The sequence below is a fragment of the Saimiri boliviensis genome, chromosome 12, assembly GCF_048565385.1.
Source record: "Saimiri boliviensis isolate mSaiBol1 chromosome 12, mSaiBol1.pri, whole genome shotgun sequence".
NCBI lineage: Eukaryota > Metazoa > Chordata > Mammalia > Primates > Cebidae > Saimiri > Saimiri boliviensis.
The window spans coordinates 88,974,829-88,989,860 of record NC_133460.1 but is presented as its reverse complement, the minus strand read 5'-3'; the positions used below and the strand labels follow the sequence as shown (position 1 = coordinate 88,989,860).

At 42.1% G+C, this 15,032-nt stretch overlaps 1 protein-coding gene across 10 annotated transcripts in view; it reads left to right on the top strand.

Annotated features, from left to right (window-relative positions):
* Positions 1 to 15,032, top strand: part of CFAP43 (cilia and flagella associated protein 43) — a 137,882-nt gene that overhangs the window by 36,337 nt on the left and 86,513 nt on the right. For 7 of the 10 annotated variants that reach the window (XM_074382839.1, XM_074382840.1, XM_074382841.1 and 4 more), the window contains exons 1-3: positions 679 to 867; positions 2,210 to 2,463; positions 7,666 to 7,762. The exons of 2 other annotated variants lie outside the window; for them this stretch is intronic. In XM_074382839.1, coding sequence (XP_074238940.1) covers positions 803 to 867; positions 2,210 to 2,463; positions 7,666 to 7,762 — 416 coding nt within the window. In that variant the 5' untranslated portion in view covers positions 679 to 802. Of the gene's footprint in view, positions 1 to 678; positions 868 to 2,209; positions 2,464 to 7,665; positions 7,763 to 15,032 lie in introns of those variants that run through there. One more of the 10 variants, XM_074382845.1, reaches the window with a different exon arrangement.

Genomic DNA, 15,032 nt, shown 5'->3' with positions numbered 1-15,032 from the left:
AGCCTGGGCGACAGAGTGAGACCCTGTCTCAAAAGTAAATAAATAAAATAACATAAATAAATAAAATCCATTCAGCTTTGTAGCCTTGGACAAATTATGTGCTTCTCTTCCTCACCTATCTGTAAATGGAGCTGATGGGAGATGTGAAGACATTGCAACAATATTTGGCACAGTCAGCACTCAAAATGAATGTCTATTTAGAAATGTATTTTTAAAAAATTATTATTTACTTAGAGACAGGTCTCTCTCTGTCACCCAGGCTGGAGTGCTGCGGCGTCATCCCAACTCACTGCAGCCTGGAACGCTTGGTTCTAGCGATCCTCACACCTCAGTCTCCCAAGTAGCTGGGACACAGGCACATGCCGCCATGCCCAGCCGATTTTTAAAATTTCTGTAGAGATATGGGTAGGGGGAAAGGTCTCACTATATTGTCCAGGCTGGTCTTCAACTCCTAGCCTCAAGCGATCCTTCCCCGCTGGCCGAGAGATCGGAGGCATGAACCTTACCTGCAATTACTGGCCCGGACCTGGGCCGTTGCAGCCCACACTCGGAAGGGCCCGCCTCTCGCTTGGCTTACCGCTCACCCATTGGTCGAGAGCAGCGGCCCTTCCACCAATCTACTCGGCCCTGGAGGGAGAAGGCCAAAGCGCGGAGCCAATGGCCGCGGGGCTTACGGTCTCCCGGATACTGGTGTACACAGCGGCGGCGTTGCTGCCCACAGCCAGGCGGCTCAGGAACCGTCACCTACCCGCCCCGGGGTGCTGCGTGCACTGCCCGCTCCAGCCTGAGGAAAACTGGGCCCATGGCGCAAGGCCGGGAGCGCGACGAAGGCCCCCACTCCGCCAGCGGCTCGTCCCTATCCGTGAGGTGCGGCGTCAACGACCCCGCGACCGATCTCGGTCTCGCGGAACCTCCTGCCCGCCGTCCCGTCCTCCCTTCTCTCCCTCGCGTTCCTTAGGGCGGCTCTCCACGCAGCTTTGCCGCCTGCCTCTCCGCCCCCAGTGCCTTCCCGCAGCCTCCCTCCCCGTGTGACCTCTTCCGTGCGCTCCCATCCCCTTGTTCCGTGACCCCGTCCCCCAGTTGTCTGTCCCACTCCTTATTCTGCGACCCTGACCCTCGCTCGCTTACCCAGCAACGCCCCCTGCACCCTTCACTGGCTCAGGATTCCCGCCAGTGATCCGGGTCCCCTGATCACATCCCCCTCCCCCTCCACCCGGGGACAGCCCCGACCCCGTCCTTGCTATCTTTGGTGATTTTCCCCAAAGTTTGGATCCTGAATTCCTTCTAACTCCCATCCACTAGCTTTGGATGTATTTGCATTTATAGTGGCCTTTGAAAAGCATCAAGCACTGCGCGAATATGGGTGGTTTTTTTTTTCCTGCATTCTAGCGTGTTCCCCCCGACTTCCAGCCCCCACCCCCACTCTATACAGCACCCCCTGCTAGTCCTGGGCACTGATGTCTCGAAGTTTCTCACCAAACCAGTGTCCTTCACTTGCCTTTTCTACCATCTTCAAGCAAATCTTTAATATTTAAATAAAAGTAGAGTCTCCTTCATCTCTCCTTCCTTCTAGCTTACACCTAGCACGCACTCCTTACCTAAGGGTTTCTTTTGTGTGCTAACCTTTCATTGACGTCGACTTCATTCTTTTATTTTCTACATTCATCTGTATTTTTAGATCTGAAATATGGCCACATACTCTTCATCTGTGTAAATAAGCAATTTTCCTACTCGGCTTACACACAAAGCAGGCTGTCCTATGCAAAGTTGTTTTTTAAGTTTATTTTTAAAATCTAATTATAAAAGAATGGCTATTCTTTTATACTTCTCATTGAGTAGATCTGGTGTGGGAACCAGATCAAGCTCTTTTCTCTGTTACTTTCACATTTTGTCTTCCAAGTGTACAAGACCTCAGAAGTCCTTCTGAGACTTTCTCAGGTTTGGTCAGAGTTTTCTTTGCTGAAAAAGTTATCTGAAGAAGGCCTGGGAGAGCTGTGGAACTTTAGTTCTGCATTTAAATTCTATAGTTCTTTGACTTAAACGGATCTCACAGCTAGCATGTGTGTTCTTTTATCTTAGAAATTGTTTGGGGGCAGAAAAGTTATGAAAATAGCAATGTTTCAAAGGTTTTGATGACCCTTTGCTTTGTTTAAAAAAAAAAAAGTGTTTGAAATGTATTATATTGATGTTGACGTATCTTTTCCCAAAGATGGGTGCAAGGATTCCCCAAGCAGAATGTTCATTTTGTCAACGACAACACCATTTGCTACCCTTGTGGGAATTTTGTAATATTTATTAACATTGAAACAAAGAAAAAGACTGTACTCCAGTGTAGTAACGGAATTGTGGGCGTCGTGGCAACTAACATCCCCTATGAAGTTGTGGCTTTTTCTGACCGGAAGCTAAAACCCGTCATCTACATATACAGCTTTCCTGGATTGACCAGAAGGACCAAATTGAAAGGTATTCTGGAGAACCCTTCCTCTGCCTGTAATTGAAGGATTTTAAGATTTGACCAAATCTAATTATTATAACTGAAGGTTGAAAGGTTTTGTTGTTGTTGTTGTTTTTTAATATACATTTTTAAAGAAGGAATCAAGCTGATCACTGAGGATTTAATTATGTTGGCTAGAACCTTGCTGTTCAAAGTGTGGTCTGTTTACTAGCAACATTGGTGCTACCTGGGAAGCTTGTTATAAATGCAGAAACTTGGCTCCCAAAGCCAGATCTATTCAATCAGAGTCTGCATTTTAACAAAATTCCCCAGGTGATTCATATGCACATTAAACTATGAGAAGCACTGGGCTGAAAGACTCTATTAACTTTTTCAGAACAATGATTTTCTTTTCCCTAATAGGTGTTGAAAATCCAGGTGAATTGATGTTAGCATAATTTTTAAAGACAAGTGTCTGAGCCTCAATTTCCTCGTCCATGAAATAGGGGCAAAGATAGTGTCTAATGTGAAGGCTGCAGTAATGATGATAGATAAAATTATATAATATACTATATATGTATGTATGCCAAGTGCTCAATGTTGCCTACCATTTGAATTACTACATTTTATTTTATTGAGACAGAGTCTGGCTCTATTACCCACTCGAGTGCAGTGGCGTGATCCTGGCTCACTCCAGCCTCCGCCTGCTGAGTTCAAGTGATTCTCCTGCCTCAGCCTCCCAATTAGCTGGGATTACAGGCGTGTACCACCATGCTCGGCTATTTTTTAATATTTTTGGTAGAGGATAGGGTTTTATCATGTTGGCCAGGCTGGTCTGGAACTCCTGGCCTCAAGTGATCCACCCACCTCTGCCTCCCAAAGTGCTGGGATTACAGGTGTGAGCCACTGTGCCTGGCCTACTGACACATTCTTAGATACAGCTGACCCACACTGAGCTACTGCACATCTGCTGGAGCCTCTACCTAATGATTCCTTCGTTTAACACCCCATGGGCAGAAAGCTCATGCTTGAGGCTGGACTTAGCTCTGTAGTCTTAAGGGTCAAATAAGTGTTTGGGTGAAGTCAGGGAACTTCAGTATAATTTATAATACTTTGTTTGTGGGGAAATTGGCGTTCTCAACAGATTAAGACAACTTTTAAAAATTAACCCGGCTGGGCACGGTGGCCCATGCCTGTAATCCCAACACTTTGGGAGGCCGAGGCGGGCGGATCAAGAGATAAAGACCATCCTGGCCAACATGGTGAAACCCCATCTCTACTAAAAATACAAAAATTAGCTGAGCATAGTGGTGTGTGCCTGTAGTCCCAGCTAGTCAGGAGGCTGAGGCAGGAGAATCACTTGAACCCAGGAAGCAGAGGTTGCAGTGAGCCAAGATTGCACCACTGCACTGCAGTGACAGAGCAAGACTCCATCTCAAAAAACAAAATGAAAAACAACAAAAAAAGATAACCCATTCACAAGTTGGGGACTATGTAGGTAGACTATAGCTACCCTTTTTCTTTAAAATTTCCTCAGCTTGGTTATTTGGCTGTAGTTCTGTTTGAGCCAATTGAAAGTTAGTTCAAACCATTAGCTAAAAGTCATACTGAATAATGAAGCCCTAAAGGAATTCACAGTCATATTAGAACTAAGTCATCAGACCTGTTATTATCACTATTATTTAATATCAATCTGGAATTTCTAGCCAATGGCAACAAAATATAAAACTGAAAAAAATATATAGCTATGAAAAAGGAAATGATGGATGATGGAATAATCTAACAAAAGAATGCTCAGTAAGATGCTGGTGTTGAGGTAAATATGCATGCAGTTTGAAGATATACATACTTAGAAATAATTCAGAAAAATAAGCATGAGTGACCTAGGTGAAGAAAACTACAAAAATCATTGATTTAAAATATTTAAATATACAGAAATATATGCCTGGATGGAAAGCCTGATTATTATAAATACATTTCTGAGATTTGTCACAGAAAGTAATTTATCATGTAGGTTTATCATACATTTTAGACAGCAAGTAGTACTCAAATGATTCGAAAATTCATCTGGGAAAATAAAACAGAATGAGAGGCTGGGCGCGGTGGCTCAAGCCTGTAATCCCAGCACTTTGGGAGGCCGAGGCGGGTGGATCACGAGGTCAAGAGATCGAAACCATCCTGGTCAACATGGTGAAACCCCGTCTCTACTAAAAATACAAAAAATTAGCTGGGCATGGTGGTGCGTGCCTGTAATCCCAGCTACTCAGGAGGCTGAGGCAGGAGAATTGCCTGAACCCAGGAGGCGGAGGTTGCGGTGAGCCAAGATCGTGCCATTGCACTCCAGCCTGGGTAACAAGAGTGAAACTCCGTCTAAAAAAAAAAAAAAAAAAAAAAAAAACAGAATGAGAATAATCTGAAAGAGAATGATGGCAAGGCAGAGGGTCATTTTAATATTATGGTGCCATAGTAATTAGGAGTATGGCACTGGTGCAGGGATCACCAGATTGGTGGGAGAGTTGAAAACTTGGGACAGAATCTAAAGTGTTTAAGAGCTGAGTAAATGATGACAGACGCCCCGCCAAAAAGAAGGAAGAAGAGGAGGAGGAGGAAGAAGAGGAGGAGTGAGGAAGAAGGAAGAAGAAAAAGAAGAAAAAATGTGGATTATTCAACATAATGGTGTTATGAAAACTGAATATTTGAACAAAAGTATCAAGTTAGATACTCATGATCTGTATCAGATGAAAATAAGTGTTCAATATCAATAATAGAAATAAATCCACTTGAAAATAGTAGAAAATATGATAGAATAGAAGAGTGATTACAGGAAGAGGAAGAACTTTTCACACAAAACAAAAACTTAGAAAAGACAGACACATTTGATTGCATATATATTTAAAACTGATTAACATTAAAAACACCATAAAAATTAAAAGGGAACTAATAAACTGAGGAAAATATTTGGAACAAATAAGATCAAATGTTTTCCAAGCATTAATGAAAAAACATGACAAACAGCCTCTTAGAACAATGGAAAAGAAATTAACCCAGACAAATCACTAAACTACAAATGACCAAAGACATCAAATCTGTCTCAACATTTGTTTTTAAAAAGTGTGGTTTAAACCAAGATACAATTTTTTTGCCAATCAAGGTCACAATTTTTTTTAAGATCATAATTGCTAGGTAGAGTGCAGTGAAATTAGTAGCACTTTTATTTCCTGAAGGTGGGACTATAAGTTGATAGTGTCTTCCTGTGAAGTACATATTTACTCAGTTTGACCTAGTATACTCACTTCAAGAAGAATTCAATTTTTAGGAAACGGTTAGAAATATGGTCAAAGATTTACATGCAAAGGAGTTTAAAAAGCACTATCATAATAGCAAAAGATTGGAGCGACCTAGATCTCCAGTATTATGGATATAGTTAAAAAAATTAAAACATAAAGGGGTATTATGTAAACATTTTTAAAGAGGTGTTAAGATAATGATAAAATGCTCAATGTAATGTAAATAAAAATAGGGAACACTATGATGTAATTCCATTTAAAAGTGGATTATCATAAATATATATGTGTGTGTATATATATATATATATATATATATTTTTTTTTTTAAGACAGTCTCGCTCTATCTCTCAGGCCGGAGTGCAGTGGCACAATCTCAGCTCACTGCACCTTCCGCCTCCCAGGTTCAAGGGATTCTCTGGCCTCAGCCTCCTGAGTAGCTGGGATTACAGGTGCCCATCACCACGCCTGGCTATTTTTTTTTTTTTTTTTAGACAGAATCTTGCTCTGTCACCCAGGCTGGAGTGCAGTGGCGCGATCTTGGCTCACTGCAACCTCTGTCTCCCGGGCTCAAGCAGTTTTCCTGCCTCGGCCTGCTGAGTAGCTGGGATTACAGGCATGTGTAACCATGCCCAGCTAATTTTTGTATTTTTAGTAGAGGTGGGATTTCACCATGTTGGCCAGGCTGCTCTCAAACTTATGACCTCAGGTGATCCACCCACCTCGGCCTCCCAAAGTGCTGGGATTACAGGCATGAGGCACCGCACTCAGCGTCATATATAATATTTAATCTATGGCTAGTATAGCTATAAAAAGCAGAGTTATAGTTAAAGAAAATATATATTTATTTTTTTCAAGTAAACACAGAAGAAAATACTAGAAAGGAATTTACCAAGTTTGGTGATAGGATTATAGAGAATATATTTTTCTCTCTTTTTTTTGCATTTTCTTCAAACACCGTATTTTTTTAAGATTTAAAGAATATCTAAAATGGGTCATCTTCAGTTGTGGAGGGAAATGTCTATTTAGCAAGTATTTAAAAATCATTAAGTTCTCTGCCTACAGAAAAACTTAGTTTTTGTAGTGAATGCTCAATAGATACATATTTTTTTCTTTGTTGATTAGACTATGCTAAAGATATTCAATAAATGATGCAAGTTAAATTGTAGGATTAGATTACGGTCAATTAAAATGAGAATGAGAAAAAAGCAAGAAACAGTCATTAAAAATCCACACAAGAAGCCATCGAGACACATACAAAGACAGACTGAGGTGAGGGCAAAGCTTGCACCTGTGGAACCACATTAAAAATAGATGAAGAAGAGGGAAAATCAGACCATTCTATACTGGGAAGCAGAGACAGGCACTTGTTTTGGCCTCCCCATGAGATGCATTTTAAAACATGTTTGTTGCTAAGACTTTGCAATTCATGTTGCTTTTCTTCAACTATAGGTACAAAGGAGTATATCACTTTTTATAGCTGTTCCAAAAGCTGGAAGATACTAAGCTAAGGGCCAGATATGGCCTAAGATAATAGAAATGAGGAAGTAAGCTCGAATGATTACAACCCTCCAAGATATTTAAAGATGTCTAAATAACTATTCTAATTACAATGTCTCCTATATTTATGAGATACTCTATGATTCTTGGGTCATTTCAAATCATTCTGGGACATATATGGTGTAGTATGCTCAGTTCTGCATTGAAGTCTAGAGGCAGTCCTAATGGTCCTAATTCACTTTAGTATCTTTTACAAATGGATCTTAGCTTTGCTCTAAGCTTTCTGTTCATGGTCTTAGAAATTAGCCAGGTGCTCTCTTATCCTAATAGTTAAATGCTTTTGAATTACGTGAAAATTATTAGCAAAGGAAAATAAACTGTAAGACCGTAGTTAACTGAACATAGTCTTAACATAATCAAATCCTTGTAATGGATTTTATATTTTAGGCAACGTTCTTCTGGACTACACTTTACTTTCATTCAGTTACTGTGGCACCTACCTGGCTAGTTACTCCTCTCTCCCAGAATTTGAACTGGCCCTTTGGTAAGTTTCAGCATCCTGTGGAATTCCTTTTACTGGGTTACATTTTCCTCTTACTGTTCTGGATTTTATCAAAGGAAATAGACATGAAAAATTTGAAACAAGGAAATATAGAAGGAAAATAATCCCAATCACAAGTTTTAATATATTTGCTATGTTTATGCATAAAATTTGGCAGTCAGGGCAAACACTATATGAGAACTAAATTACTGTCATTCTCTTTTATTAACATGCTTTATGTATTCTCAGATAATATATTTATAAATACATAAAGTTTCACTTAATGAATGGCATCTTGGAGTTGTTTGCATGTTTCCTGCTAATAATGAAATTGAAATGATCTCTATATTAGAGTTCAATTTAAAGTAATTGTTGTTAGAGACATTAGAATAATTATATGTTCAGAGAGTGGAGTATTACACCACTTTTGCCTGCTGTATGGGAAATACCTGTGCTTAAGACACACTTCTAGTCTTTCTTGAGTTATTTCATGTGGCCAATTTTAAGGCTGTACCCCCTCTTCTATCCATCATATAACCCCTTCAAGGGGATATTTTTCTCATTTTCAAGGGGAAGTACAAGGTATTCCAGGAATGATTAAGGTTAATATACCAGCATTCCTTTCTTTCTTTCCTTTTTTTTTTTTTTTGAGATGGAATCTCGCTCTGACACCAGGCTGGAGTGCAGTGGCGCAATCTCAGCTCATTGCAACCTCCGCCTCATGGTTCAAGTGATTCTTCCGCCTCAGACTCCTGAGTAGCTGGGACTACAAGTGCGCACCACCACGGCTGGCTATTTTTTTTGTATTTTTTTAGTAGAGACAGGGTTTCACCATGTTGGTCAGGATGGTCGTGATCTCGTGACCTCGTGATCCACCAGCCTCAGCCTCCCAAAGTGCTGGGATTACAGGTGTGAGTATATCAGCATTTCTTATACAAAAATGTAAGAACCTAGATAGATTCAGGGAGCCACATTTAGTTTATGTAAAAAAAAAAAAAAATATATATATATATATATATATATATATATATATTTTTTTTTTTTTTTTTTGAGACGGAGTCTTGCACTGTCACCCAGGCTGGAGTGCAATGGCGCAATTTCAGCTCACTGCAGCCTCCCCCTACCAAGTTCAAGTAATTCTCGTGCCTCATCCTCCTGAAGTCAGGATTACAGGTACCTGCCATCATGCCAAGCTAATTTTTGTATTTTTGTGGAGATAGGGTTTTACCATGTTGGCCAGGCTGGTCTAGAACTCCTGACCTCAGGTAATTTACCCACCTTGGCCTCTCAAAGTGCTGGGATTACAGGCATGAGCCACTGCACCTGGCCCTAAAATTTTTTAAAACAGCTTTATTGAGGTATAATTGACAGATAATAAGCTGTTCACATGTAAAGTAAATGCTTTGATAAGTTTTGACTTATGTATATACCCATCACCATAATTAAGACAATAGATACGTCCATCACCCCAGAAAGATCTTCTTTATTAGCCTTCGTCAGTGATGTGTTTTCTGTCACTCTAGCTTGCATTTTCTGGTAGTTCATATACAGGGAGTCATACAGTGTCTATTCTTTTGTCTAGTTTCTTTCATGCAGCATAATTATTTTGAAATTATCTTATGCTGCTGCATATATGTGTCCATAGTCATTGCTTTCTAATCCTTGGTATGGATATACCATACTTTATTCACCTGTTGTTGATGTACTGTATTAGCTTGCTAGGGCTTCTGTAACAAAGTATCACAAACTGAGTGTCTCAGACAACAGAAATGTATCATTTCACAGTTCTGGATACACAGGATAGCAGGATAGGAAGCAGCTGGAGAGAGATGACAAGTGCATACATTCTGATAATTCCAAAAGCAGAAGGCTCCAATTGTCCTTCCTAAGTACAACCTGTGAATATTTAAAAAAGCAGTGAAGGGGAATGAGCACAGATGTGTTAGTGTAACAGACTTAGACCTGAATCCTGGCTCTACAAATTACTAGCTGTGTGATCTTAGAAAGGCTAAGTCTTAGTTTCTTCCTCTGTAAAATGGATATATCAATATCTCCTAAATATGGTTTTTCTAATAATTCATTGAGTAAAACATATGCATCATACCTAATAGTGTCTATTACATGATGTTTATTTAAGTCAGAGTTTCAAAAATGATGGTCCTTATTTTAAAGAAAGAGACTGAAACTTTAGAGAGATGAGATGTTAAAGTAGAATTTTCAAACAGATTGTAAGTCGTAAGATGGTTTCGTATAACTCCTTAATAATGGCACCAGCAGGAAGAAAAAAGAAGCTGGTCCCTGTCTTAGTAAGCTATCGCAAAATCCCATGGACTACGTGGCTTATAAACAACAGAAATTTGTTTCTTACAGTTTTGGAGGCTAGAAAGTCCAAGATCAAGGCATTAACAGCTTCAGTGTCTGATGAGGGTCTACTTCCTGATTCGTGGATGATAATTTCCACTATATCCTCACATGGTAGAAGGGATGAGCTAGCTCTCTTTTATAAGGATACTCAATCATGAGGGCTCTGCACCTTTGACCTGATCACTCCCCAAAAGTCCCAATCCCCCAGTCCCCAATACTATCACCATTGGGGTTAGGATTTCAACATAGAAATTTGGGGGGCACAAACAGACTGTAGCAATTCCTGAGTGCTTAAAAGAACATACAGCAGGCACTGTGGCTCATGCCTGCAGTCCCAACACTTTGGGAGGCTGAGGTGGGTGGATTTAATTCTGAGGTCAGGAGTTTGAGACCAGCCTGGACAACATGGCAAAACCCCATCTCTACTAAAAATGAAAATTATCCAGGTGGGTGGGTGCCTGTAGTCCCAGCTATTCGGGAGGCTGAGGTAGGAGAATTGCTTGAACCTGGGAGGAGGTTGCAGTGAGCTGAGATCACACCACTACACTCCTGGGTGACAGTGAGACTCCACCTCAAAACACACACACACACACAGAGAGAGAGAGAGAGAGAGTTAGAAAAAGGAATGGTTAAATAAAATTTCTAGGTTAGATACAGGAATGATTTACTTTCCAGAGATCCCTATAACCTTAGCACCTTAAATTTATTTTCTACCAGGGAATACAATCATAGCATTGTATATGTTCTAGTGTTAAACTCTAACCTGTAAAAGCGTGCCTGCTTTTATCACATTGGGGCTGTTAGTATACTAGAATAACAAAGTTACATTCTCCAGGAGTGTCAGATATGGGGCAAAACAAGGTACAAAGTCTGGTTTTTGTTTGAGGAGGCTTGTTGGAAAATGCTTGCAACACAATGTGAGAAATCAAGCCAACACAATTTTTCTTTTTTCCAAGTTTCATTTTTGTTGTTGTTGTTCTTATAAGCTAATTCCCTAAACTTATATAGTTGGTAAGTTGCTGAGTGGGCTTTAAACTCATTTGGTTTCTAAGCTCTTTCATAGCTTTCACTAATCTAAGGTACAATGGGAACATATAGTAGGGGTACCTCACCTAATCTGATGATGTAGGGGGATGGTCAGGGAAGGCTTCCTGGAAGAAGAGGTAATGTTTAAGCAGATACTTCTATTAATTAGCTAGACCTACCATAACAAAGTATTACAGCCTTGGTGGCTTAAACAGCATAAATGTATTGTCTCCCAGTTCTGGAGACTAGAATTCCGAGATTAAGGTCTCAGCAGGGTTGGTTCCTTCTGAGGGCTGTGAGTAAGACTCTGCTCCCATGCCTCTCACCAACTTCTGCTCATTTGTTTGCTGGCAGTCCTTGGCTTATAGACACATCACCCAGATCTCTGCTTTTAGTTTTGCATGGCATTCTCCCTGTGTGTGTCTGTCTCCAAATGATCCTTTAATATAAGAACACCAGTCTTACTAGATTAGGGCCCATCCTAATGACCTATTTTAACTTGATTACCCACTGTAAAGACCATATTTCCAAATAAGATCACATTCTGAAGTGCTAGGGGTTAGGATATTAGCATGGGAATTTGGGGGAGGCACAGTTCAACCCATAGCAATACCTGAAGGATGAGCAGGAATCAGCCTTGTGACAAGAAGAAAGAAGATCCCAGGCAGAGTAACGGCAAGTGCAAAGGCTATGAGGTAGAGAAAGCACAGCAGGTTTTTTTGTTTGTTTGTTTGTTTTTTTTTTTTTGAGACAGTTTCCCTCTTGTTACCCAGGCTGGAGTGCAATGGCGTGATCTCGGCTCACCGCAACCTCCGCCTCCTGGGTTCAGGCAATTCTCCTGCCTCAGCCTCCCGAGTAGCTGGGATTACAGGCACGTGCCACCATGCCCAGCTAATTTTTTGTATTTTTAGTAGAGACGGGGTTTCACTATGTTGACCGGGATGGTCTCGATCTCTCGACCTCGTGATCCACCCGCCTCGGCCTCCCAAAGTGCTGGGATTACAGGCTTGAGCCACCGCGCCCGGCCAGCACAGCAGGTTTTAATGAAAAGGTCGTAGTCATGGGAACAAGAGATTTGCCATGAGAGAGGCAAGCCTGGAGGGACAGTCAGAGGTCAGCTCATAAGCAGCCATGTAAATAGGTGACGGTGTGGTTTATCATCCACATCAGGATGCTTTAGGGAGTCCTGAAAGGGGGTATTGCTAATTAATGCAGGGCACCTAAACTGGGTTTAGCCTAAACTGGATTTCTCCTAGGCATACTTCGAAGGATACTCACCCTCCATATAAGCTATGCTAATGGACAAACCTTTTATCCTAAAGGCAATGTGAAACTACTAAAGGGTTTTAAGCAGGGATGTGACCATTATGTCTGCATTTAAGAAGACTGCTTCCAGCCAGTTGTTTCCCTCCAATACTCTTGTATTGTGGAAGGTATATTGGAAGGAAACCAGGCATGAACATCAATTAGGAGGCTGTGGCGGTCCAGGTGAGAGATGACCGTGGCATGGACTAGGGTGGGAGTAGAGATGGAGGGAAGTGAAACTATTTGGGAGGTGTTTAGGAGGTAGCATCACAGGACTCATAACTGACTAAATGTTGGGTGTGATGCTGAGAAAGACGGATGGGTCTAGGGTTATACCCAGAGTTGTGACTTGGGCAACTTAGGGACACTGTAGTGCTATAGAGAGATAATGAGGGCTTGGGGGCAGGGAATTTAGAAGAGGCAATGGGGGAAGATGAGCTGGGGGACAAACTGAACTGTGACTGCTTGAGATGAACAAATGGAGATAACTAGTTGGCAGCTGATATATCAGTTAGGACTTAGGGTCAGCTGTGGTCACAGAAACCCAAATCACCAACAGGTGTTTCCTTCTCTCACATGCAGTTGTCTGGGCCCAAGCAGCTGTGGATGTGTGGTGGCTCCTTGGGGTCAGCAGCCAGTCTCCCACTGTAATGCTGCTCTGCTGTTCCTAGGATGTTGCCCTCATCTCTAGTATTTACCCCATTAGAGACTAGTGATGAGGGCAACACTCTAGAAACAGCAGAGGAACTCTAGGAACCACCCCTGTATTTTGGGAGCCAATGGGAAGAGAAGAGGATGAGGGGAAGACCACAAACCTTCTGTTGAAATGCAGGACTTGGAAGGGGCACACATGACTGCCACTTACATTCATTGACCTGCTCGGCCATAAGCCACAGCTAGCTTCAAGGAGGGCACTGAGTCGTATGGTCTTTGTTGTAAGTGGCCATATGTGCTGGTTAATATTTGGGGATTCAGTTACTCAGAGGGAGAAATGGAGAATAATGTTGGGGGACTCATGCCTTGCCACAGATACCCAGGACTGGTGCTCAGGAGAGAGGGCTGGAGATAAACATTTGGGAATAGTTAAGTCAATGGATAGCCAAAGTGCTAAAGGTAAATAAGAACACCTCAAGAAGAGCCTAAGGTGGAACTTAGAGGAGTATCAATGGAAGGGACCCACCTAGGAGACTCATAGGAGTAGCCATGAAAGAAGGAGGGAAACTAGGCAAGGAGGGTTTTAGAATGTGCCTCAGCCTGGGTTCCATGGAAAGCAGAGGCCGAGGCAAGAGCTCGTGCACCCTGTCTTTGGTAGGGCATGTATTCCCAGGGCAGGAGAGCCAGTCTGAGGGCGCATTACCTTGCTGGTCACCACTTGGTACCAAGTGCAATCAATTACTTTATCTCAAAGGTAGTCTTCTGAGAGGTTCTATGAACTGTGAATCAGGACAGTCCGCAGGCAGTGACAGACTGTGGGTGGGGAAGGGGAAAGGAGATGATAATTTATCCAACAACTCCTCTATCCCATGGATCAAAGCTTCATTTCACAGGGTGGTAACTCCACACTTTTCAGGTTTTGTCATGACTTCCTGCATCTTGTCCCCAGGAGCCACAGTGAAGCCTCTGGGCATGTGAAACAGGTGTGAGATGAGGCACGGGGTGGGGGGTGGGGGTGTGCCTACATGAAGTTAGTAAGGGCACATGGAATTGGACAGCCACTGAGTCAGCTAGGCAGAAGAGGTGGTCAAGGGCTTGGAAACAATTGAGAGGATCCATGATGTCCCATAAGAGGTGTGTGTTGGAGAGTCTTAAGAGTGATTGCAGAAGGTGGTTGTGGTGAACAGTGCCTAGTTCTGCAGAGGTAAAGTTAGACAATGACCAATAAATGTCTGTTGGATTGAGGATGAAGTGTCTGTGGACATAGCTGTTACATGTAAATTTTCAGTGCCACAAAAGAAGTAGCACTCCAATATAAATTTCCTCAGCAAGGCAGTTTACTTCTACAGAAGGTAGCTCACAGATAGAACAATGGCGAGCACACATCTGGACAAGAGAGGGGAAGGGGTTCTTATTCCTGCTGGAGGTAGCCCCTGCTGCTGTGTCGTTCCTCTATTGGCTAGGATTAGACCACACAGTCTAAGCTAATTCTGATTGGCTATTTTAAAGGGAGCAGGGGCATGAGCTGGAGTGGTGAGGTGGGTAGTTTGGCAGGAAAGATGGTTATGGAACAGGTTAGCGCAAGTAGCCAGGGGTGACCTAGGTCAAAGCAGGTGATCAGAGCAGGTGACTGGAGCAGGTGACCAGGCAGGTGATCGGGATGAGTCAGGACAGAGCAGGGGACCAGAGGAACAGATGTGAACTACTGATTAGAACTGGTGGAAAAGGTTGTTTACTGAAACTACAAGGAAGTTAAACTAAAATGAAGAATTAAAGAATAAGAGAGCTGAACATACTGACATACTGATTCTTTGAAGAGAAACTTGGAGTTCACTATATCTAGCATAGCCATGTCAATGGAATGGTTGTGACAGGATACAGATATCCTGGGATGAGGAGAGTGTGGATGAGAAAGCCATGGCAT